This window comes from Brachypodium distachyon, chromosome 4, assembly GCF_000005505.3.
Source record: "Brachypodium distachyon strain Bd21 chromosome 4, Brachypodium_distachyon_v3.0, whole genome shotgun sequence".
In the NCBI taxonomy this organism is placed as follows: domain Eukaryota; kingdom Viridiplantae; phylum Streptophyta; class Magnoliopsida; order Poales; family Poaceae; genus Brachypodium; species Brachypodium distachyon.
Window position 1 is genome coordinate 15,520,042 of NC_016134.3, and position 25,747 is coordinate 15,545,788.

The following is a 25,747-nucleotide window of genomic DNA, read 5'->3' on the forward strand; positions in this document are numbered from 1 at the left end:
ACGGCCCGTGAGCGCCCCACAAGCATCACAGTGCGCGCAATTCCGCCCTTGTCCTGCATGTCAGATTCTTACCGAGCCCAAGATGCTGCAATTTTTTTTCGAAATGCACGAAAAAAGACGCAATATAGATAGAGCATAGGTAACCCTCCTGCCTCCCGGCCCTCGGACACAGAAGGGTCTATGCCAAACTTGGGTGTGAGCACTCTTCCATTCCAGGACGCAGCTTCTGCGTGATGCGCGTTGCGGGGAACCCGGCAACGGCATGGCCCCGTGCCGGAGTGATCCGGCAACGGGTTATTGTTTTCGAGGCTCCGGCAGCCCCCTGCTCACAACCAAGAATGGATAGAGACTTCTGTGCACCGAAAGCAGGAGATAGAAGAAAAAACATGCAAATAATCGAGATAACTTGAAACTCAGAGGAAAGCACTTATCTTTATTCATAGAAACTAGCGGTTTACAATCGGGGATTGCGCGGCTACACTAGTTCGAGAAGCATGCTACCGGAGCATCACCTGTGGGTCGGGCTCCGCCGCTTCACGGGTAGAACTTGCGCAAGTGCTCAAGGTTCCAACTGTTTTGCACCGGCAAGCCTTCTTCAGTTTCCAGCTGGACAGCCCCCGGCCTGGTTACCTGCACTACCCGGAAGGGGCCCTCCCATTTCGGAGCCAACTTGTTCCCGGCCTTTGTTCCTTGTATCCGGCGCAGGACAAGGTCTCCGATCTCGAGCTCCCGGGGTGGACCCGCCTGTCATGGTAACAGCGGAGTCGCTGCTGGTAGCGTGCAGCTCGCACAACAGCCCGCCATTGAAGTTCTTCGATGAAGTTTAGATCGTCAACCCTCTGCTCGTGTTGGCTATGGTTTCCGTACGCGCGTACCCGAGGGGATCCATGCTTGAGCTCAAGGGGCAGCACCGCTTCTGCCCCATAGACAAGGGCGAAAGGAGTTTCACCCGTTGCCCGGCTAGGTGTGGTCCTGATCGACCACAGCACGGGCTAGGAAGAGTAGTAGCGGCTCGCCCGGCTTGGGGGCGACGAGGATCGGCGCGACGAGGATCGGCGCGACTTCAGGTACTGCTTGAGATCCTGGAATGCCGCCTCAGCCTCGGGGGTCCAAGCGATTGGACCCTTCTTCTTCATCACCTTTAAGAAAGGCAGGGCGTTCGCCCAGCCTTGAGATGAAACGCCCCAGCGCCTCTACGCAGCCGTTGAGGCGCTGCACGTCCTTCACCCTGCGGGGAGCCTCCATTTTCTCGATGGCTTCTATCTTCTTTGGGTTGGCTTGAATCCCCTTGTGTGACACCAAGAAGCCCAGAAGCTGCCCCGAGTCTACACCAAAGGTGCATTTCTCAGGGTTCAACTTGAGCTTGATACTGCGGAGGTTATCAAATGTTTCTCGCAGGTCATCAATCAGCGAGTCCCCGCGCTTTGACTTGATGACGACATCGTCCATGTAGGCCTCAACGTTTTGGCCTAGCTGGGATCCCAAACAGTCGCGTAAAGCACGCTGGAATGTTGAGCCCGCGTTCTTCAACCCGAATGGCATGCACGTGTAGCAGTAACAGCCAACCGAGGTGATGAACGCCGTTTTTTTCTTCGTCTTCGACTGCCATCTTAATTTGATAGTAGCCGGAAAAAGCATTCAAAAAACACAACAAATCACAGCCGACAGTGGAATCTACTATTTGATCAATGCGAGGTACAGAGAAAGGATCTTTAGGACACGCACGGTTAAGATCAGTAAAATCTACACACATGCAAAGTTTATTCTCCCCCTTGGGTACTACTACAGGGTTAGCTAACCAAATGGGGTACAGTAATTCCATGATAGCCCCCGCAGCTTTGAGCTTGTCCATTTCTTACTTGATGAAATCTTTGTGCTCCTGTGCTTGCTGACGGATCTTCTGCTTGACGGGGCGGGCGTCTGGACGCGCCGCGAGTCGATGCTCGATCACCTCCCTAGGGACTCCGGGAAGGTCTGACGGTTCCCAAGCGAACACGTCGGCGTTCTCCCGGAGGAAAGTGATGAGGGCGCTTTCCTATTTGGCATTGAGGTTCGCACCGACGATGACGATGCGCTCCTCGTTGCCAGCTTGGAGGGGCAGCTTCTTCACCTTGGCGGCCTCCTCCTTGACCTTCTGGCCCTTGCCGGGGCACGAACTCGAGCCTGCGCCTCCCCCAGCAAGCTCTTGTGGGGTAGAGCGGGCCTTCTTCGCTGCGGGGCAATCGCCCGGCAACGCTCCTTCGCTTCCGGTGACGTCTTCGTCACCGGAATCGATTGCGGCGGCGGCCCTAACGACCTCGCCAACACACCAGGCTGCGTCCTTGAGACCGCACCTGATGGAGAGGACTCCATACATGGACGGCATCTTCATCACGCCATAGGCGCAATGAGTCGCCACCATGAACTTGATCAGCGCCGGCCGACCAAGGATCCCGTTGTACGACAACGGGGTGTGCGCCACGTCGAACACAAGGTGCTCGGTCCTGAGCGCTTCTCGGGACCCGAAGGTAACCGGTAGCGTGATGCGCCCTAGAGGGCGCACGATCCCGAGGTTCACTCCCCGGAACGGGTCGGTGGGTTTCAATTGCTCTAGCGGCAGCTGAAGTTTCTCCACCAACTTGGCGGACAAGAGGTTCAACCCCGCTCCGTTGTTCACCAGCACCTTGGTCATTGTCACATTGTTGATGATCGGTGAGACCATGAAGGGTAAAACCCCTGAACCCAGCTGCCGGGCTGGGTGATCGTCGGCGCTGAAGGTGATCGGCACGTGCGACCACTTCAGCGGCTGCTGTGCCTCCATGTCCGGCAGCAGCGCATACACCTCCTGGGTGAGGCGCTTCACCGCGGCATGGGATGAGAGAGCATAAGTTCCCCCATGGATGCAGGAGACGCCACAGGGCTCCTCGAAGCCGGGCTCGTCGCCCCCGATGCAGTCGGACTCATGCTGCTCCTCAGCGCGAGCCTTGTCTCGTCCCCAGGGAGGGCGCTCCCTGCCGGCACAGGCCTGGCCGCGTCCCCCCTGGGCTTCCTCCCTGCCGGTGCCCCCATCGGCAGGCTTCGGCCCCGCTCTGGGGTCGTTCGGGCAATCCCGGGATAGATGTCCGATATCGCCACAGTTGAAGCAGGCGCCAGCCGCTCGGCGCTCTTCGTGGCGCTGCTCGCACCTCTGCTTGATACCCTACAGGATGCGACAATCCTGCGCGTCTTGGGTAGTGTTGGCATGGATGGGGCAGTGGGACGCGTCGCCCAGCTTGCCGCCAGACCCGCCAACGGGCGAGGCCTTCTTCGCAGGCCTCGAGGCAGCCCCCGACTCCGCGGCGAGGACTTGCTTCCCGTTGCGGTTGTGGGAGCTCTTCTTCTGCGAGCCCTCGGCGGGGCTCGCGGCAGCCTTAGCTGCAAGTTCGGGCGCTAAGCGCCCCTCCTCGGCCATGGCGCACTTGTGCGCCAAGGTGTAGAGCTCCTGTGTCGTCCGGATCCGATGCGTGCTCAGCTTCTCCCGCATCTTGGGGTCGCGGACGTTGATGACAAAGGTGTTGATGATGGCGGCAGCCTCCGCCTCTGGGATGGAGTAGGAGAGACTGGAGAAGCAGTTGACGAAGCTCCGCAGCGTCTCTCCTGGCTTCTACACCACGGTGTGCAGCTCCGCCATGGTTCCTGGGCGCTTGTAGCCGTCCTAAAACGCGCTCACGAACTGCTCGCGCAGGTCCGCCCAAGTGGCTATGGACCCGGCAGGCAGGTTGAGCAGCCAAGTTCTCGCTGATCCCTTGAGGACCATCGGGAACCAGTTAGCCCTGACCTTGTCGTCGATGCGCGATGGCGTGCATCCCCAACGTAGGTCATGAGAAAATCCTTGGGGTTCACGGACCCGTCGTATGTCCCGAGCGTCGGCGCTCGGAACTTGCGGGGCCATGTCACCCGGCGCAGCTCGCGGGTGAACGCGGTGCAGCCGTGCTCGGCGCCCATGGGAGCATCCTCCTGCTCCTCTGGGCGTTGGCGCTCTTCTTTGCCCCGGCGCCGGCGCTCCAAGCGCTGGCGGAGACTTCCTGCTGGCGGGCGTTCAAGACGCCCCGCGCGTCACCCCGCGTGACGGTCGGTGACGAATTCGAGGACCCCTCAGGATCCCCGCCTCCTTGCCCTCCTTGCGGGGAAGGGTTTTCTCCCTTCCCCGAGGCGCGGGGCGCGTCTCCGCGTCCCGGGTTCTGCCAGCGGCCTGAGCCAGCCAGGCGCCCTCGCCTTGCGGCTGCGGGGCAGCGAGCGCGTCCAGCTCTGCACTCCACGCCTCGTGCGCCGGTGTGCCTTGCTGCGGCTCGTACCGCACCATGACTCGCGAGGCGATGATGGCTTCTGCCGGGGTTTGGGCTGGAGGTAGTCGATTCTCCGACTGGCTGCCCTCCACCCTACCCCCCAACGCACCCGGGTGGGTAGGGTGCGATCCCGACGACGTCGCTCGCGACGCGGTGTGTTCATGCTGCAGCTCTGCGCGTCTTCGGCCCGCGAGTGAACTCGGTGGCCGGCGAGGGCGGAGTCGTGGCCACTCGCGCGACTGGCTCCGACACTGGGAGCCGCCGGCCCCCTCAGCCGGTTGTCCGCCGACGGCCGAGGAGGTGGGGGTGGCAGCGGCGACTCCTGCACCCGAGAGGGCTCAGGGTTCTCCTGAGCCTGCGACGCGCCACGCGGGTCGATCTGAGAGTCACCAGCCCGCTTGGGGGGCATGGCGACTAGCTCTGTTGTCGGAGAAGACGAGGCCGATGCTGCTGCAGGCGATGGCTCCGGCGGTCACCGGTGAGCTCTCCTCACGCGACCCCTACCTGACGCACCAGATGTCGTAGCACGGGGCTTTGACACCGGGAATGCGTGAGCACCCCTTTTTAGGTTCGGCAGCGGGCGACGGGGATTGCTCCGGCGATCGCCGGCGAGGCCAATGTCAAGCGTTGGAGCGCAATGAACACGAGATTGTTTACCCAGGTTCGGGCCACCCTGAGGTGTAAAACCCTACGTTCTGCTTTTGTGTTTGCTATTAACCAGTGAACAAGGGTTTACAAGTTGCCGGAGGGAGTCCCCGGGTGCTCTCTCTTTTTATCTAAGTGCTACTTGCTATTCTTGGCTCGAGCTAGAATGGATCCGAACGAACCAACCCTTTGACCGTTGGCGGGGGTTCTCCTTTTATACCCAAGGGGATACCACAGGTGCCACGGTGCATGGGTGACAAGTGGCGAGCAGAGAACTAGGGCAGCTTGCCCTCGGTGTGCTGGCTTGCATGCACGATGGGTAGCCCTGCAACTAGGGTCCTACGTGCCTAAAATCCACACCGGGCCAGTCACTGTAGGCTGACTGGACGGGGAATCCACTTTCTGTCGGAGCATTTAATGTTTGCTTGTGCTTCACTCCTCGCCCTGACGAGCCTGGCGCACAGGGAGCCCGCCGAGCGGCCACGTGGCTTCGTTGTCCTGCCCGGTTGGTCCCGCTCCTGTAACGGGTGCCTGCGCCCGAGAACGCCCCTCTCGGCAAGTGACCTCCCCGGGAAGCGTCCAGGCGGGAATTCTCTTGCTGCCCTCCAGGGCAACCCCCACAGCTCGGCTAGCCCTGCCGGGCTAGTGACTTGCCAGGCAGCTTGTGCGGTGCCGCCCGGGGTGCAATACTTCCGGGGGGCAGGCGAGGTGGCCCACGCATCATGCAGCGGTGGTACTCCGGGTGCCACTGGTGCGACAATACTACTTTTTATGCATGAAACCATATGTTAAACTTGGACTTAAACAAGGACGGTGTGCTCCTTCTCTAGCTCATCCATCTTCAAGGTAGTTCATCACTAATACAGCCATTGTGCTTCTGATCTTGCTCACGTCATCTTTATGTTTCAACTACCAATATTCTGTGGGATCATTAAGATGTGATGTCAATGCATCTTATAGAGTTGATATACTTCCTCCGTTCCGAATTAACTGAAGTTTTGTATAAGAATCTATACAAACCCACGTCAGATAATTCGGAACGGAGGGAGTAGTAAGTTTTATAGGGCTGCAGAGTGAAATTCACACTACTCCTAGCATGTTCATGTCAAACAATCCTGCCAAAAATATTTACAGAGATCTATCAGTTCGTGTTATACAACACTGTCTAACCCATGTACAGCTGCATATGCCGGTGCCCTACAGAGATCAAACGAAGAGGAAGATCGTCATCTGTTACTAAACTTTGTACATCACTGGCAAACTGTATGAATGTTAATTGCTGCTGGTCTGGGAACGAAAGGACGTCCACATCATAGAGCAGCCGCCACTTGCTGGCGCAGCGGCGTGAGAAGCCTTGCAAGGGGTAGAGGCACATGTGCTTTCACAAAGGTACCGTTCTCCATGTACTCCTGTGAAAAAGATGGTGCACAAATGCTGTTGTTAGGTCGACATTGGAATGTGGGAGTTTAGATATCTTTCATGATCGATCTTAAGAAATTTCCAGGTTATGTTTGAATAAACATCCAAGTAAATAAATCTCTGTTGGCGGAAATAGAAATACAACCATGGAACTCTGAGTTGTGCAATGGGCAAGTAGAAATTTGAAGCTAGCCAGCATCACTTGATGTACATGCTGTTGTAAGTTGTAACTGATGACTAGGTATTTCATCTACAGCATACTAAGGGTGCGTTTGGTTCTCTCTGCTTCTTGCTTCTGCTGCGACGGTGTGGTGGGAGACCCTCGCTCCCCGTCGGATTCAGCGGAGGAAGCCGAGACATGATGGGGAAGACGACGGGGAAAGAGGAGTCACAGAAAAGCAAAGCAATACTACCAAACAAGCTCTGTGATTCTGTAGAGCAAAAAAAGCAAAGCAACTTTTCCAAAGCAAAAACAAAAAAAGCAGCTTTCTCTAAAAGCAAAGCACAACCAAACGCACCCTAAGTGACTTGCTTATGTTAAAGATCAAACATGATACTCACCATTTTCTCAACCATTCCAACCTTATGTATGTCATTAAGTAGCTCTCCTTTGTCATATGGAACAAAAGCTTCTATTGGCACCATTGAGTCCTGTAGAAGACAGCTAGGTGTGATTCATTTCAGATCAATTAAAGAAAAACAAGATAGCTTGAAAGCCAAAACAACTCATACTTTCAACTTTGTTTGGATTGCATAGCAGAATTCTTCCAAACCATCACCATTCATAGCTGATATGCATATTGTCCCTTGTTTCTCAGCTTCCTCTTTCACTCTCAACGGGTCATCGGTATTGTCAATCTGTATGCAATACATAGCTCAATAACTAATTTTATAGGAAAAGGACAAATTTGCATTAAGCAGGAAACTTAAATTTGAGTATTACTAATATAGAAAATGAAACATAGGGCATCTCTGTCATCATAACCCTGCCTCTATAACACTTGTAATTAGCTGAAAACATTGAAATTGTTGCCAGTACTACTAGGTCAACCTTAGCAACAAACCTTATTCCACACAACCAACTTCGGAATTGACTCAATATCTAACTCCTTCAATACTTTGTCAACAGCATCTATCTGTTGTTGAGCTAGTGGATGGCTGGAACATAAATTAGACAGACATTTTGATAATATGCATAGATGCATTAAACTGAATTACATAACTAAAATATTGTGTACGTCAGTTTCACACCTGATATCTACAAGATGAACTATAATTGATGATTCTGATATCTCCTCCAGTGTTGCTCTGAACGCTGCCACCTGGAAAACTACCAATAGTTAGTTTGAGTGATCCGGGATCATAAGGGAAAGAGCACAATAAGCATTTTTCTAGAACATAATATCCAAACAAGAGGTACTATGCTTTGCATTATCATACCAGCATAGTGGGCAGCTTCTGAATGAATCCTACAGTATCTGTTAGAAGGAATTCAGTACCGCTCTTCATCTGCAAAGTGGAGAAATTTGAAGCACCCAGAGGAGGAAAAGAAGAAGAAGAACAACAAAGGGAACAAACACAGAATGCCATAATTTCTCAAGTTTAATTTGGTTCATAGAGCTATTCTCGGTGGATCATCCTTACGGAAAGAGCATCTTTGTTGTACATGAATGTGTGTTAAATAGAACTTGCCAAAGAATATAAGTGACAATAGGATAGATGTTCTTTCTCACCAGCTTAAAAACAGACACATCGAGTGGCATATATCCAAATTTCCCTACATAGTAAGATTACTAAAATATTAGACATACCAAAACCCTCCGTGTTGTTGGATCTAATGTGGCAAATAATTTATCCTCCGCGAGCACATCAGCTCCAGTTAAGCGGTTCAAGAGTGTACTTTTTCCAGCATTTGTGTATCCCACCTGAAATGTGTCAGCTGAATCTATTAAGAAACCTAAAATGAGAAGGAAACTCCTAGTAGTATCGACAAGAATTCCATGCTTATACCAGAGAAACAACAGGAATAGGCACCGATTGGCGACGATTGCGATAAAGCTTTCGGTGTTTTCGGACAGACTCCAATTCTTTCCTCAAAGTGCTTATCTAAAAAATATACTTGGGTTTGAGAATCATCAGTTCCAAAAAGAGAGGAAATATCACTAGAAAATTAGTACATAACACAGTAGATGACCAAAATATACAAGTTCCCCAGATCGTTATCAGAACAAATTTGTCCTTAACTAGGAAGTGGCTACTAATCATCATTTGTTTTCTTACATGTGAACGTTCAAAGTGACATGTCAATGACCAGTAAGAAGTCAGGTACCAAATGATGAAGTCATGCATGTTTATAATTGCTGGATCTACAAATAAACAAGAAAGGAAACATCTCTGACCATATTCTACTGACATTGTTAGCTGTATATGTACCTAGAAATAATGTTCGATTTATTCAGTTGAGAAGATCAAAAGTATCAAATATGATATGACGATATCACATAGCACAAGAATGAATACATACTATTGTATACGTTTTCTTCTTCGAGAAAACACAATAAGCTTGCCTCGTTGTATTGATAGTAAGGAATGCTATTTACAAGCATGATTATGTACATTTAATCCTTTTACTAAAAAGCTAAATATCCTTGAAGCATGGGAGCATATTTAAGTTATTTAACTGTAAGAAAAGGAATATTACTTGTGTTCTCAAGATGCGTTTGTCAACTTCAATTTGTTTCTCACCCATACCCTTGACTTGGCCTCCTGACTGCCTTTCAAGGTGAGTCCACATCTTTGTCAACCTAGGAAGTTGATATTCCATCTGTGCCAAAGTGACCTAGAAAAGAACATAGCATATGCACATCAATTCCAAACCAAATGAAGTTACTTTCTAATTTAAAGAAATCTCAATCAAGTCCATGCAGTTAAACATCTATGTGGAAATTTTGATCTTTAGATTTTACGAAGTTTAGGTACAGCACTTCAACTGTTCATGAGAAGCAATACAATTCTGAAACAATATGTCATGAAGACCGTGATAGTATACAAGCTAACCGTTTTACCCTTAATGGCATGGCAGCCTACAAGCGCAGCACCGCAGCATACCCACTTAGCAGTTAGCAGTTAGCACTCATAGATGCTACTACAATAGTATTGTATTAAATGGATCATGTTTCACGTGACCAAGTTTGATGAGTAAGATGTCAGAGCCCCAAAATAAATTCCTGATGTGTTGGGTTTACCTGTAGATCAGCTTCGTGTGTTGCTGCTCTTTGATTAAATATATCCAGAATAAGAGCAGTCCTGTCACAGACTCGAACACTTCCACCAAAGGACTTCTCCAAGTTACGCAACTGCCTGGATATAGAATTGAGCAAATGATCAATGATTAAATCTCTGGACAACATAACTAGACTTATCCTTTATTTTAACCTTGAATGAGGAACTGGAGAGAAAATGAGGAACTTCAAAGGCAAAATCGAACACAGCGTACAATAACATTTTGCTAGGTCCGACACATAGCAGTTCTCCGATTAAAATAACTCAGTTCATAAAATAAATATATATCGAGTCTGACAGAAGTAATAAGTGAGCATCTCACCCAGCAGACAACTCGTCATCGAAAATTACAGTCTCAACATCAAGGGCTTGAATTGCAGTCCTGATTTCACCCACCTTACCTGAACCAATATAAGTCCTTGGGTTTGGGTTCGAAAGCCTGATGAAAACCAGAAAGCATGAGGGCCTAGCTGAAACAAAAACAATACATGCATAACATAACGCACCGCAGGGATAAGGGAAATGTACCAAAAAAGAGTATCTCAGTTGTTTATTTTGGCAAAAAAATGTCTACTGAATTTGATAGCAAAGATTATTCTCTCTGGTATATTTGCATGTCTAAGCTCACACAAAATGCTGAAATATTAACTTGGGCGGGATTAATGCAAATCCTGGAAATATTGTGATTTATAAAGTCCCCGAGATCAGGTATATGAGCATGCTGCATGAAATTGAGCATCTCAAAGTTGTTAGAGGAATCCATCCTGTGATTTTGTTTGACCAATATGATTATGGGACCAGCTTACCAGATTTGGAACTTCTTTTACTATCACTATACTAATCATTCATCAGTTTTAGGTTTGCAGATGACCAAATGAGTTGCTGATGCATGTCGGCTAAGAAAAGTAGCAAGCCATAAATGCATCCAAACTCGTCACTGTTAAGAAGCAAATTGCAACTGTACAAGGATGAGATGAAGATATTATGCACAGCCTTACCAACCAAGTAAGAGTGTGCTAGTTATACATGTTGGCATTCAACTTGTAGAAGATGCAAGTATGCCAGTAACTTAAAAGCAGTTCACATGAGTAGTAGCATAGTCGGTTCATGAGTAAGTCCTATAAAAGGACATGTACTCATGGTTTGTATGGTAAGCTTGTAATGGTTTGAAGAATCAATATAGCTTCCTGTATTTTGTGTGTATGCGTGTGCGAGAGATACAAATCAAAGAGAGAGCAAGAAGATAAAGGTGTGTATGTGTGTGTACATCATATCTTTAGGGTGGGGAAATCCTGGCAAGAAAGCTAGTAGTACTATCCCCAAACACAATGTAGACAAGACAAAGCACTGCTCCTACATTAGGATGGCATAATGATATCTTTTAGTAGGAGGGAATAAACAGGACTTTTTTGGTGTAAAATAGCTACGTTGTGAATCAACTACTGGCATGCTGCACCTCAACAAACGAGGACTTGGAATGGGGGTCCAAAGCTCACTTTTGATAGGTCGATCCAACAACCATGAGTCCAGCAGTATCAGCTAACTGCTCGAGCTCCTTAAGCGATTCCTCTATGCTGAAGTCATATCCCCCAGCCCTCTTGCACTCAACTCCAACTAGGTACGTCTTCTCTTGAAATATCTGCAGGAAGTGTCCAGTCCCAGTCACGGTGAAATCACCACCGCAGTAGATTTCAACAAATAAAATAAAATCACTTTCTTGAATGGAAGAGACATTAAATTGAACAAAAAAAGCGCCTATCGATCTCCCGTGAATTCGATAGCTGCATCTTATTAATTATTACACGATTAGCCTCCCTCCAGTGATTGGTTCAAAGTTCAAACAGTGATAGTTTCTAGAGCAGCTAAATTCTACCAATCGGACTACCTCTTTGCCATTGATGAGCTTGAACCGGTCCCGCTCTGCCGCGGCGGCCTCTTCCTGCTGCTGCTGCTGCTGCTGCCGCTTGCTCTTCCGCTGCCCTTGCTCCCCCTCGGCCTCCGACGAGCCCACGCCCTCTTCCGCCCCCTCCCCCTCCCATTGCCCACCGTCTTCTACCTCCGTGACACCACTCTCATCCTCGACCTCGACCTCCGCCGGTGCGGGCGCTGCCGCTGCCGCCTCGAGCAGCCGCTCATCGAGGGCCCGGGCCACGCCGCCGCCGCCGCGGCGTAGCGGGGAGCAGCGGAGGGACGAGCGGCTAAGGCTAAGGCGGCGCGGGTCGGAGGCCGCGGACGAGGTAGAGGTGAGCGGGAGGGAGGCGGCGGCGACGAAGGAGGAGTAGCAGGCGGCTCTCATGGCGGTGCGGCGAGGAGTGACGTGACGAACCGACGGTCGTTGGTTCCAACGGCTCAGTGGAAAGGGGGAGCCCGCGTGGATTGGGTGGGAGACGTGGAGCTTGTCAGGTCAGGGTGATGACGTGGATCTCTCTGGACCGTTGGATGCTTCGGGAGGAGGGGGAGCTGTTGGACTGCTAGTGCACGCGAATCTTGACGTGCGCTGAGAATTATAAAATTAATCTACTCGTAAAATTAAACTTTTTCCCGCCAAGTTTGACCAAGCTAACCATGCCACAAAATACATGCGAAAATTTTCTTATTATTACGGAGGCAAGGTGATAAATATCACTTACCAAAATTATGTCATGGGTCCAATTTCTGGCACATTTTCGTCAAGTTAATCAAACAGGTACTTTGAAGGTTCAACCAAACAGGCACTTAACCATTTTCATCAAGTTAATCAAACAGGTACTTTGAAGGTTCAACCAAACAGGCACTCTTTAAAAAGTGTCCGGTGTTGAGCAGCTCACCGATTTCGTCGCCCTCATAGAGATCATCGATGGGGTCTAGCTGCAGCTGCCTCAATCGTGGGAAGATATCTCTACAATTGGACGCAAAGGGAGAGTATGGGATGGCTTCGATCTGCTTGCTAGGTGTGATTCGCGGATGTTTGAAAGGAATAGAACCGTTGCTTCCCTCTACCATTGTAATTCACGAGGAGTTTCAGTTTTTTAAGCTGACAGAGACCGGTGAATTAGTAGGTATTCATGTTGTAAGTGAATAGTTGTCTTTTCTTGAGGGGTTTCCCTAGCCTTGACCCTGATCACCAAGTTTAGTGGTATCTTTCCATTAAACCATTATGAACAACGGAGCTTCTAAAGAAAACCATGTTGTCAACCTTCATCTTGAACAATTTACATGAACAAATACATGTAGAGAAGTGTTTTTATGGTTTCGGCAAAAGCACTTCTACCATTGGAAAGTATCTGAAACTGTTTTGAAGATTTCGTATGTAGATGTTTATATTATTTGATTAGAACTGGTAAAGTTTTTGCAGGCATCACAAATGTTATGCTAGATAAAACACCGCTTTTGTGATAAGCCATTTAAAGAACTAGGTGATTCCCCGCGCGTTATCGTGGAAAAATTCTATATGCACATTTGGATATAATGTTAGGAACAAATGATAATAATATGATTCAATGCAAAAAAAATATGAATATTGTAAGACACGTCGACTTTATCATTCATAACACATATGCAGCAAAACAATATGAGTAATTTTGAAGTACATGAATTTTAACAACTTTGGGAAAACCGAAAAATGAAGCTTGGTCAACCTAAATATTTGCAGATCTTAGTAAGATTGACATACATATCATATAAAATATGTGTACTTGCCTATTTGGTGAAATATTAATATACACTGTGAAGGTAAAAAGTAGTCATATGTGTCAAAATATAGAACCGTCGAAGGGATCGTCAAAATGGATTGCTAGTACTCAGCAACCCAGACGTACACGGTCTTGAGTTTGAATATGTCCTCCTGTGCGCCTTTTGGGCTTCCATATTGTTTCTTATCACACGCAACTCTGTGCCTATATATTCCATGTGATAAGTCATGCATCCTGTAACAAAGATATGATGACGTGGTCTGGTGTCTCCTGCCAGAACACCTCCATTGAGGAGGAGGAGAGGGAGCTCGATGGAGAAAGCCCTATTTCTAAGAGAAGGAGAATGAGATGCACATCATCGGAAGATGAATTTGTTTGTGCCGGAGGAGGACGACCCGAAGTCGGCCTTGTGTGAAGCGTGGTGCATCGAACTCCAATTTCACCACCACTACCGATTGTGGACGCCCTGCCGCCGGAATTCAGTTTCCAACACATGTTCCACTCCTCTGACAACGCGGTGAATCCGCATGAAGTCACGGTGGAATCTCTCTGAGCCTTGATCGGTACATTAAAAATGTACGGAGTCCTTAAAGGAGATGACCAAGGAGTTGGAATCCAATAACGCACCGAAAGAATGATTTATTTATTTATTTATTTTTATTTTCAATATATGTACGCATATCTATTTCATAGAGCATTTCGATATATGTATATTATTATATAAAGGACTATATCGATGCAGATGATCTACATATTTATTTCGATTCGCATTTTTTAAATTAATTTTGATTCATGTACATCAATCACATTGTTCCAGCCTCATTGCGAATGTTAAATATACATACTGCAACGAATATATGAAACCACAACAAGAGGCAAAACTATAAAGATTAAATTCCGAGAGTTTAAGTATGTACTAAGGCAAAAAAAAAAAGCACCAGCAGTTACATAGAGACACCTCTGACGTTAATGGGACAACGTGAAAACAGTGGTAGATCAACTCTGACTCCTTGCTGTTTCGCGAGCGTCAGAGATTGTATTGTCCGCATTTTTTATGTCCACTAAGAAAGCAGAAATGTTGGAGGACTTGTTAGTACCTACCTCTGATGTTTATTAGATAGAGAAGCGTCAGAGGAGTACACACTTCTCGAATGCGCTGTACGACCAAGCGTCACAGGTGTTTTTTCTGCATGCATCGTGCAAGCGCTCTCTGACTCCCCAATATAAGAAGCGTCAGTTATGGTTCTCTTGTCTGACGCTTTGCCGAGCTGCATTAGTGGTGAATTTGAAAGAATGATGAGTTTTATAGCAGTGATTGGAGCAAGGAATTGGAAATTGAATTTAGTGGGAGTGAATTTTGTTGTTTGGATGCATTTGGAATTGGATGCCCTTTCTTGGGTGAGAGAAAAAAGTAACAAAAAGGGCGGTACTAGGGATCGAATCCAACACCCTAGGTTTGGTGCGGGCACGAGGTGGATGGGCTAGCTAGTAGGATAGTAGTAGAGTAGTGATAGAAAAATAAAAGTGAGCTAGTTATGGAGGTCAGTTTTTCATAAGTCTATAGAAAAAAAAGATGGTATTAGGAATCGAACCCGACACCTCATAGTTTCATGCGGGCGCCGGGTGGATGGGCCATAGTAGTAGAATAGTGATAGGAGAAGGAAAGCAAGTTAGTCATAGAGTTTCCCTTTTTTAAGTCCGAAGCAAAAAAGGGATGATACTGGGGTCGAACCCAACACCAGACTTTGGTGCGTGCACAGGGTGGATGGGGTAACCAATAGTACAGTAAAATTTTACGCCTGCAAATTAGAGGTTAAAGGTTAGTGTTGCCGATCTTTGCGCATCCAATCTATCATCCCAAATGAAACTGCCGTCATTTTTTCTACTCATGCAAATTAAACAACGGGTAAATAAACGTGAACATAGATAGATTGATGGAGTGGCGGTTAGCGACCGCGGGAGGCAGCTAGGGGGAGCACATCAATGGTGTACACACCATCTCATGTCCATTAGTACGGAAATGTCCACATGGCCCCGGACTATTGGGCTGACCAAGTCTACGTTGCACGCGTCCTATGCTTATTGGTTCGACCACGTCACTGTATGCACACGTGTACTCCTATACATGAATTCACGTCCATTAATGCAAAAACGTCTACGGGTGTACACATGGCCCCTGCCTATTGGGTTAGCCGCGACTATGTCACACGCGTCGTATGTTTATTGGTTCAACCACGTCACTGCATGCACTCATGTATTCCTACACACGACTTCAGGTCCATTAATGCGGAAATGCCTACCGCGTACACATGGCCCCCGCTTATTGGGCTAACCACAACTGTGTCACACATGTCGCCCGCCTATTGGTCGCACCACGTCATCAGCTGCGCACGTGACTTTCCGCATCGATCCTGCAACAGTGCACCATCTAAACAGATCCAGCGGTCCAAAACATTCCTGCAAGCTCGATTGTAAAAAACGAAACAAAAAACAACAGCGCAGCCAGCCATCCTTCTCCAACTAGAGCGAGTGGCGGCGCTAGTTAGCGAGGCCATGGAGTCCGATTCCATGGTGAACACCGTACCGCGGAGCAAGCGCAGCCGCACAGCCCGTGCCACCGCCAGCCCGTCCCTCCCGGAGGACATCATACTATGTGAAATCCTCCCCCGCCTCCCGGCAAAAGATCTCCTCCACTGCCGTGCCGTGTGCCGCTCGTGGCGCCGCGAAACCTCCACCAACGCGTTCCTCCAAGCCCACCACCAACGCCAACCTTCCCTCACGCGCTCTACCTCCACAGGCCCTCAAACGAGTACCGCACCCTCTTCCAAGATTTCTACATGAGCTGCGCCCCCTACAAGTGCAATGTCCTCACTATCTCCTTCCCCCAGCATCAGCAGAGATGCATCGGGCATCTGCCAGCAGAGCTCCCATCGTCATCGTCATCGCCATTCCCAGACCACTGGTCCATTATTCCCGGCTGTGACCACCCGCCCTTCTTCCTCCACGGCTGCCTCCATTGGCATTTCGGGAAGGACATGTTCGTCGGAGACATACTCGTCTTCAACACGGTGCTCGAAACATTCCGGTTGATCCAAGCTCCTCCCAAGATCGGCAGGCACCGCGAATATCTGCTTGACATGGATGGCGGTAAGCTCGGCATGGGGTTTATATATGGCGACGGGACAAATACGGTGATCGCGGATATTTGGGCGCTGGAGGGATACAGGAAGGAGGAGGCATGGGTGTTGCAGCGCCGGATTGAGCTGCCAGTGGGGGAGCTGCGGAAGCATGCTTTGGAGAGTGGATTTGGGAGTTTGTTCCCACAGATTGTGTCTGGGGATGGAGACGTGTTGCTGACTACTTTCCGCAATCCTTGGGGGCTAATGGCTCATACCGAGCTCACGAACGATTTCAAACAAAAAGCGACCACGTGAACGAAGCTTTGCTCATACATACCGTGCGGACTGGAGCAATTCGCCAGGACCGAACCGGAGGGGTGTAACTGCAAATGTGTGAAACTGGCAGATGGGGCCGGCTCTAAGCGTCCTTCTCTTAGCTTAAGACCAGATAACACTGCTGGGACCCACGGAGAAGCAAATCAGACTGCGTGGGTCCCACAAAATTGCCACGTCGGTTCATCCTTCAACCTGGGCGGCCCTGCCCGAACATTCTACCCGTACAAAATTTCCCCATCGTGTGCCCTAGCCGGCACCGCCGCCACGGAGCTTCGTCGCTGCCACGCACCTGCGCCCCTCGCACGGAGCTGCGTCGCCGGCACGCACCCGCGCAGCCGCCAGCCGCCAGACCCCCCCCCCCCAGCCGACGCCTAGCCTTCCCCTGCTAACCACGCATTCGGCCGCCGCCGGCCAGGTCGTGGACTGGAAGGATGGATCGACCGCCTGAAGCTGGAAGCAGGTAATTTCTTCTCTATGGACCTTAAATTTTGTTTCTTCCATGGGGATTTGCTTTAGTTCGGTTCAATTTAGCTGTAGTAGAGCGCGCATTGGTAGATTAATTTTGTGTTCGTTCTAGGACTGATGAGGACGATGGTACTGAGATCGTGCCTGTGAAGTTCCGCCGATGCATTGCGAAGCTTGATGACGCTAGCGAGGATGTAATTGGATGCAATTATATGGTCAATTTGAAAGTTAAAGTGGGGGACATCACAGTCAGGAGATTCATAGAGGAAATTGGGAAAATTGTTTCTTGGGGTAAAGGGCAGGAGGTTGAGTTGTGTTCATATGGGAAGCGGCAGAAGCTTGTGAGAATAACCACTACCCCTCAGCTGGTTGCGGCAATCAAATCGGGGCGGACAAAAGATAAGGAGGCTCCAAATGTTAGGATTTATGCGGAGCTAATTAGAGCCTCTGCAGAGTCGGTTGTAGGATATGTTGAATCTAAGGCAGCAGAGGCGGCAATGATGAAGCATTTTGAAGCGACCGCCCCCGTACAGGGTTCGATCTCTGTGCTTACAGTGTTAGTCCTTGGATCGACTCGCTAGCATACACAGTTTCAAGATGTAATATCAAGATACAAAGGTCAAGAATATATTACATCGCATTGATTCAGAATTTTAATAATACCTTACATATTGCATAACCTCATGGGTTAGCTCAAAAGAAAAGAAAATCTTGTAGCGGAAGGCAGAAGATACAGGAGTCCCATAATAACTCCACAGTCGAAACATGTTGGAATGTAAACTCGCAACCCTAACATTTCGTACTTCACTCTTCACCTGGTTCGCCTGCAACATTTAAACGTTGCAGCCACTGGGAAGTCAATACATTGAATATATTGGCAAGTTCACCAAAGGGTTATAGCAGACCTAACAAGTATATGCATTATTTGGCAAGACAGGGGTTTTGGCTATTTGCATAAAAGCATCAATATTTCATCCTATCATTTTCAACAAATAGTTTTATCACCATTGGACATGGGGTAGAAACACCCATGCTCCTATTATCCTAGAGCACATTGAGTAGATACATCAATTTCTCCTACCCTGTTCAAACCATTCATTTTATTTAAGAAATTGGAATCAGTGAGACCTTCCTTACAGCCCCCAAATCTAGTTGCTCATAATTGTCCGTAACCGGGGACACGGCTAAGTACTTAGTTTGACACTCTCGAGAGGTTGTACACATTCCCCACAAGAAATCGACGTGTTAATCCCTTGCTGTCCTCATGGTAGGGTAGCAACGGCATCGATTACAGGAATTTTCAGACCATAATCACCCAGACCACCTGAGGGACCTACGTTCCCACCTACACGGCTACATCTGCACAATCCCTCGGATCCAGGATCATATGTCTTACATCCATCCTGGCAGAGCCCATATTACCATGTGGTTGTACTGAAAGCTACTAAACAGGAAAACTAGTCCAGTCTCTGATACCCCAGGTGGCATTCCACATTTGCGACGCAAGCGCTCCCCGAATCAACGGGAGAGACATGCATGGACAATCCATCTCCGAATCCATGCAGACTCGACTCAGAGGGACCCATAGAAATGGACCTGACGTCGCATAACATCTCAAAGGCTCAAAGCCGTCCACCCAGGATGATTCGTTGGGGTTGTTTTGCCAAGTTTCTAAAATGCTCCACATCATTTGATTCATGGTAATTGAGATTTCCTCCCACGTATACTAACATAGCATAGCAATTCAACTACTTGCAATGGCAATTGGTGGAAATGTAATGGCAGGGGCAATCTATACTACTAGGAATTCATAGCTAGCATAAATACAATAATAGTCCTATCCATGCAACTAATTAAACATCTAGTGCATAGTAAAATAATAGGTGAATGATCAAAATGAACTTGGCTTGGTAGCAGTTGGTCTTCAAACACTCGTCACAATCACAAGGTTCGCTCTCCGAGAAAACTATACGAAACAAACAAACATACACATACATAAACACACAATTCGCATCACGACAAAATAAGATATGCTATGATGCAATGCAACATGTGACATGACTTGGTTTATTTTATTTGGGTGATCAACTGGTCCAAAGCATAGCAATTAAAATTAATGCATTAGGTTTAAAAACATAATGAAAAAACTAGGGATTAAAACACTAATACAAGGTTTTATTGGCATCAGCCAAATAATTTAATTCAAAATATTTATTTCTCTGTCCCAATGGACAGAGGATAATAAAAAGAAAATTTGGGCACTGGTTTCAATTAAAAAGGATCTCTAATTAATTAGTTATGAATTAAATGGCATAAAAGGCTTTTCTGTAAATTGACTGTGATTAAGTTATTCAAATTTAAATTTAAACTATGCTAAAAGATTCTACAGGTCAAGAGCTTTCCAGAAAGGTAAAATTTATCAAATTTGGCCCAGTAGTTTAAAAGTATGATCGTTTGAAATTTCGGGGGCTTTTCTGCAAAAGTGCCATTTAATTCCATCAGGGAAATAAAAATTACATTTTTGTTTTATAATTCGGCGCCACGTGTCAAGCCGTGATTGGTCGGTACCAGTTCACTTAAAGGAATTAACGGGATCTAATCTCGACCGTTGATGAAGATCGGACGGTCGAGATGGAGCATGGGCTCACCGTGGCGGCGCTAGGGTTCCGAAAAACTCCGGCGGCGGGCGGTTCCGGCGAGGCTTTCGGCTCGAGAAAGCATGGAGGAGAAGCGGCGCGATGAGACGGAGATGCTGGCGGCGGTGGCTCGCTTCGGGGTGGCCGGGGTTGACGCCCAGGACGGCGGAGACGCGGCGGCGGTGGCGGAGCTTCGGTCGTCGGGGTCCTCGTGTCTACGGCGCATGGAAAGAGAAACCAAGCACGTCAGGAGAAGCGGGACGACGAGGCGGGTGAAAGATAGGAGGTGGGGAGGACGATGTCGTACCCGTTCGTCGGCGGTGACCAAGAAATGGCGGCGGCGAAGGGCTTGCTCCGGTGACAAATCTTGGCAGCGTGGGCGCGTAATCGACGAAGAGGAAAGGGGGAAATGAGAGAGGAGGGCTCAAGCTATAAAGTGACGCGGGCGGCAAGTCGCGGGGAGCACGGGAGTGACGGAATCCCGGCGATGGTGGCGAGACAGGCGCGCGCGGGCATCACGCCGTGACGACCAGTGCTTCCCTTGCGAGGAAGACGCAACTGACAGGTGGGGCCCCCCTGTCAGCGGCTGTGGCTCGCGCGCGCGGCTGCGGGCTGCTGCTGGGCTGCGGCGCGCGGCAGGTAAGTGGCCGGCCCAGTTGGGTCGGTCCGATTCCCATTTTTTTTCTTTCCTTTTTCCTTTTTCCTGTTTTCTTTGATATCTTTTGATTTTGAACTCCAAATTGATCCAAATAAATTCCAGAAAATTTGTAAAATCATGTTTTATCATGATTCAACTTTTACGACAAAATTCCCTTCCAAATAAAATATATAAAAATACATTTTCCCTATAAATGCCTTTAGGGCTATATAACTATTTAAATAAAATAGTTTCTCAACTGCAAATAAATATTAAAAATTATGGGATAGCTCAATAAACCCCTTTTTCTTATAAACCCTAATGGTTTAAAGTCCAAAACTCAAATGGGTGAAAAACCTAAGGTTTAAAATGAAATAAAACATTTTCAAAGCCTTTTTGTAATTCAAATTTTTGATTCAAAAATGCAAATGTGGCATGATACTCATGAGTGCAATGCACATGGAAAGGTTTGATTTTTTTTGGGATGTTACACATTCCTAGCTAGGAGTTCTCTAGTGAGGGATCCGGAGAATTGGGCCCCGAAACATGTGCCTGCTGATTTGAGACCTGGGGGAGAAGATCCAAATGTTGATTGGAGCAAAATTATCTTAGAGGAGTCCACAGACTTTGCTCCTGAATCAATTTCGGAGGCTAAGTTTTTCACTCTTTATGGAATTCCAGTGGACAAGAATGAGGAAGAAGGGGCAGAAGCATCGCCATCCCCGCCTAGGCCGTCAATTAATGTACCTTCTGCAAGTTGTGCTGCTGACGAAGCTGCCTGCAAGAGGCTATTCAAGGAGGCCGGTACTGAGGTGGATGATGACCATGAAGTGGAGCTGCAGTGCGTGTATGACAAAGAGCATCATGAGTTCGCAGTGGGCAAGATGTGGCCAACAATGAAGGAACTGAAGATGTCATTCAAGACATATGCTGTCAATAAGGAGTTTGCACATATACTGCTTGGATATCAAAAAGCAGGTACTGTGTGAAATGCAAGGGGGTGGATGGGGAACAGAAGCCATGTCCTTGGTACATGTCAGCAAGAAGGATGCCTGATCAAACTATGATTAGGGTTAATCAGATGCCACATGATCATACATGGATGACAACTGCTAGGAGAGTGACAAGGATGACTTCTCAAGCATGGGTTGCAGAGAAGGTCATGAAGATTTTGAGTACAAAACCAAACTCAACTGCCAAATGGCTTAAGTCTGAGTTGGAGAAGGATTACAAATGCACACTAAGTTACAGTACTGTCTGGAAAGGGAAGCAAAGAGCTATGAAGGAACTCTATGGTGATTGGGGCAACACCTTTAGAATGTTGTTCAACTTCAAAACAGAGATGGAAAAGAGGAGTCCTGGAAGTGTGGTAGAGATTCATACTTATGAAAAAGATGGCAAGATTTCCTTTGGTAGGTTCTTTATTGCAATGAAGAAATTTTCCACATGCAGAGCAGAGGGAGTGCTTCGGCCATCTGTGGCTTAGTTTGATCAAGAAATTTCAAGGAGATGTATTTGAAAGGATGTGGCCAGCGGCAAGAGCTTACAACCCACACAATTTCCAGTATCATATGGACAAGATCTTGGCAGCGAGCCCTAAATTTGGTGTTTATCTGAAGAATTACCATTCATTGTTGTGGTACAGGAGTGCCTACAACACTGATATAAAGGTTGATCACATCAATAACCATTTGTGTGAAAGTTTTAACGCCTGGATAAAAGATATCAAAGATCTTCCTGTGCATGAGCTGATGGACGCTCTGAGGATTCGTTTAATGAATCTCTGGAATAAGAGAAAAAATCTTGCTAGTATGTTGCATGGTGATAAGCTACCATCAGTTGTCCAGCAGGTGGTATGCAAGAGCAGAGGGCTTGGGCACCTTCATGTTGTCAATGCCTCCCCCTACACTGTAGAAGTTTTAGACACTGATAAGAAGAGGAGACATGTAGTGAAAATTGACCTACATGACTGCACCTGTCTTGAGTGGCAAGCAACTGGAAAACCTTGTCCGCATGCTATTGTGGTACTGGCAGCGAAACCTGACTTGATGATGGGTCAATATTTGCATCCCTATTACTCTATTGACCGATTCAAGGCAGCATATGCAGGAGAGATCCCGGCACTTACTGACCAATCTCAATGGCCTGAAGTGAACATTGGATACGATCTTGCTGCCCCCAATATAGCTAGAAAGCCTGGCAGGCCAAAACATGTGCGCTTCAAAAGTTTTTTGGAGTGAAATGGAAAGAAAGGAACTAAAGGGCAAAAGAAGGGGAGCAAAGCAGCTGAAGCTGAAGTAGATGGGAAATTGAAACCTCCAAAAAAACGACAGAGGTGCAGGAGATGTAGAATATTGGGCTATCGTGCTGGCTCCTCGAAGTGTGCTTACAGCCCTCCATGACCTCCAAGGTTAGCTATTATACATTGTTTTCCCAATTTTTACATAATTGCATTTTACATAATAGCACCACATATTTCTCATGTTGATGACATGCCTCGTGGTAAGAAGAAGACTGAAGAAGAACAAGCCAGAATGGAAGAAGAGGCAAGAATAGCCAAAGATGCCAGAAATCCAGAAGAGCTCAAATTGGAAGATTCAACTTCAGAAGATCCTAGCTGGGAAGAAGCAGGAACTTCAGAAGAAGATTCTACTACGGATGATGAAAGTTTTTCAGATGAAGAGCCCCTCCAAGCTGTCGATGATTGGGGAGCCCCGGCTGAATAAACTGAAGGTACCGTCCAAACTGCCCCTACTGTCAAAACTGAAGCACGTGCCCCTACTGTCGAAACTGAAGCAACTGCCCCCACTGTCAAAACTGAAGCCAGTGAAGATGATGACTTCGACTTGTCCCGTCATGCTTTGATGAGTGTCACCACCTCTGTCCCAAAGCCTACGACCATCAGAAACGCTCAGAAAATCACCGTCACCACCACGGGGAAGAAGAGATCCACCATCTCCAGGAAGGCAGCCAGCACCACCTCGAAGAAAAGGAAGCGGACCGCCACCATTGATACGTTGTACAAGAAGGCTTGATTTTGAGTTGTACCAAGACATTATTTGAGATTTGTTGTACTAAGTTGTACCATGGCATTATTTAAGATTTGTTGTAATGAGTTGTACCATGACATTATTTGATGTTTCGGGCACTTAGTGATATTTGAGGCTTACTTCTATTTCTCCATATTCAACTTTATTCCAAATCTCTTTCTGATTGCACAAATGGAATGTCAATGACAAGTTGGGAGCACCCCTGAAATTTCAAATCCATCGAAGAAGGTTGACTTTCGTTGACCTCCTGAAACTTGGTACATTTTGAGCCTTAAGCACTCCAAAATGGGTCATTTTGGAGGAACCTTCGAAAACTAACCTGTCCCAAATCAATTTATGATTGCATAAACAGAATGGACATGAAAAGTTAAGAGCACCCCTGGAATTTCAAATCCATCTAAGACAAGACAGTTGACTTTTGTTGACCATGATTTAAATCCATTCAAATCTTTTCATATCTTGAAAAGCCTAATGTTTATTTCACTTTTTCTTGCATGAGTTGAGTAGTAACCGTGTGTACATACTTTAGATAGCTGTTTCCACACTTGAAAATCAATATTTGGTATCATTTTAGACCCATCACATCAAATTTAAATGAATTTGAAATTCAAAAAATATGAAAACACCTCCAAATTGAAAATGCTATTGCATACATGCATCACATACCAAATGGGTCTAGTACACCAAATTTCACAAGATTTGGAGAAAGTTATGAAATCAAAATCTCAAAAAGTGTTCGCTTCTCCGACATCTCTCTGAGGTGTTTCAGAAACACCTTAGGGGCTTGTGGTAGTTTGTACATGAAGTACATGGTCACATTTAGATATTGTCCTGATTTTTTTTATGTGATGAATACATCACCAAATATTGGCACATGCAAAAAATCAGAATTTTCTAACAAGTATATCATATTTTTAACATTATTTTAATTTCGGCTTAACTATAAATTACACTATTCAAGGTATAGATCATTGAATTTTCATTGGAAACCAATGTCTTTCAACTTTATCAGGTTAAAATGAGTTCAATGGACCGGTCTTACTTTCCCTTCTGATGGTAAAAGTATTGAAAAATGGATTTTTTTTTTCATTTACTGCCGAAAATTGGTGAAAATGCAAAATAAGTACGAAATATAGTAAGTTTGCTCCAAAAAATATGAATTTTTTTGACAACAACTATTAACGAAGATGGAGACCACACAAAAATTTACATATCTTGAAAACATCAAATTGGTATCTTTTTTGCCGAAATACATCAAATTTGAGTCAACATTTTCACGTGTCTATCAGTGGCGGTCACCAGGTTCACCGACACTGATGACCCAACACAACTGGCGGTTGTGCTTTTTCCCACCCTACACGGATAAAAACAAGCCGTCCCTATTCTTGACATCATACCACAAGTACCCCACTGGTCAGGACCCTCTCTCTATCCCGTGCGACCTGAGTTTGATCCCCGCCCGCGATTAAAAATTGGGCCAGGCGCCTCTCCATTCGCGCGCTGGTCCAGGGGCATTTTTTTTCCTTTTTTTTCCTTTCCTTAGTCTTTTTTAACAAGCTTCGGACAAAGAAGTCAACCTCTCCTTCTCGGGCCCGCCACCTTCTCCCCTGCGCCCCCTTCTCCGACCTCACCCTCATCCCCCAAAATTCCCCATTCTAAACCCTAGCTTCCTTCTCCGTTGAGCTTGCCAACCACCGACCGAAAGCCCCCGAAAGCCATGCCGCTCCCGTCCATGCCTTGGCTCCGCCTTCTCGTTGTCGCGCCCAACACGCACTCCGTTCGTACCCTCGCATTGCCGTCCCTTGCGCCGCCTCTTTCGCGCCCCATTCCGGCGGAATCAGAGCTCCGTGGCCGCGACTCGGCTACTCTAGTGCGTGGGCCCCTTGCGACAGTCGAACTCCACGCAGCTCAGCAAGGCCGACGGTTCTACCTCAACCACACCGCCGCCGTCCTCAAGCATGCGGCCGCCGTCATTGAGCACGCCGCCGCCGCCATCGACGAAGCTGCCGCCATCATCGAGCACGCCAACGCCGTCATCGAGCTAGCCACCAACACCAAGCCCCTATTAGGTACCTCAACGCCAAAGCACTGCTTAGCTGACGTGCTCAACATCGGGGGTTCCCCTGTCCGGGTGGAAACCCCTAGCTCCCCTTTGGTTGTCACCATCGCCGCTGCGGCACTGT

General features: G+C 47.6%; 1 protein-coding gene across 2 annotated transcripts; it reads right to left on the reverse strand.

Moving 5' to 3' along the window:
- Positions 1 to 6,023: 6,023 nt before the first annotated feature.
- Positions 6,024 to 12,016, reverse strand: LOC100827192 (GTPase HflX). 2 transcript variants are annotated; one of them, XM_024463623.1, is made up of 13 exons: positions 11,536 to 12,016; positions 11,147 to 11,289; positions 9,973 to 10,116; positions 9,614 to 9,728; positions 9,070 to 9,207; positions 8,379 to 8,474; positions 8,180 to 8,293; positions 7,809 to 7,877; positions 7,620 to 7,690; positions 7,433 to 7,526; positions 7,101 to 7,226; positions 6,930 to 7,019; positions 6,024 to 6,358 (listed from the first exon to the last, which is right to left on the reverse strand). In XM_024463623.1, the coding sequence occupies exons 1-13, from the start codon at positions 11,944 to 11,946 to the stop codon at positions 6,260 to 6,262; spliced, it is 1,710 nt and encodes a 569-aa protein (XP_024319391.1). In that variant the 5' UTR covers positions 11,947 to 12,016; the 3' UTR covers positions 6,024 to 6,259. The 2 variants fall into 2 exon arrangements, with proteins under 2 accessions (XP_024319391.1, XP_003575913.2); XM_003575865.3 differs by having other exon boundaries at positions 9,973 to 10,089; positions 11,536 to 12,015.
- Between the last annotated feature and the right edge of the window lie 13,731 nt (positions 12,017 to 25,747).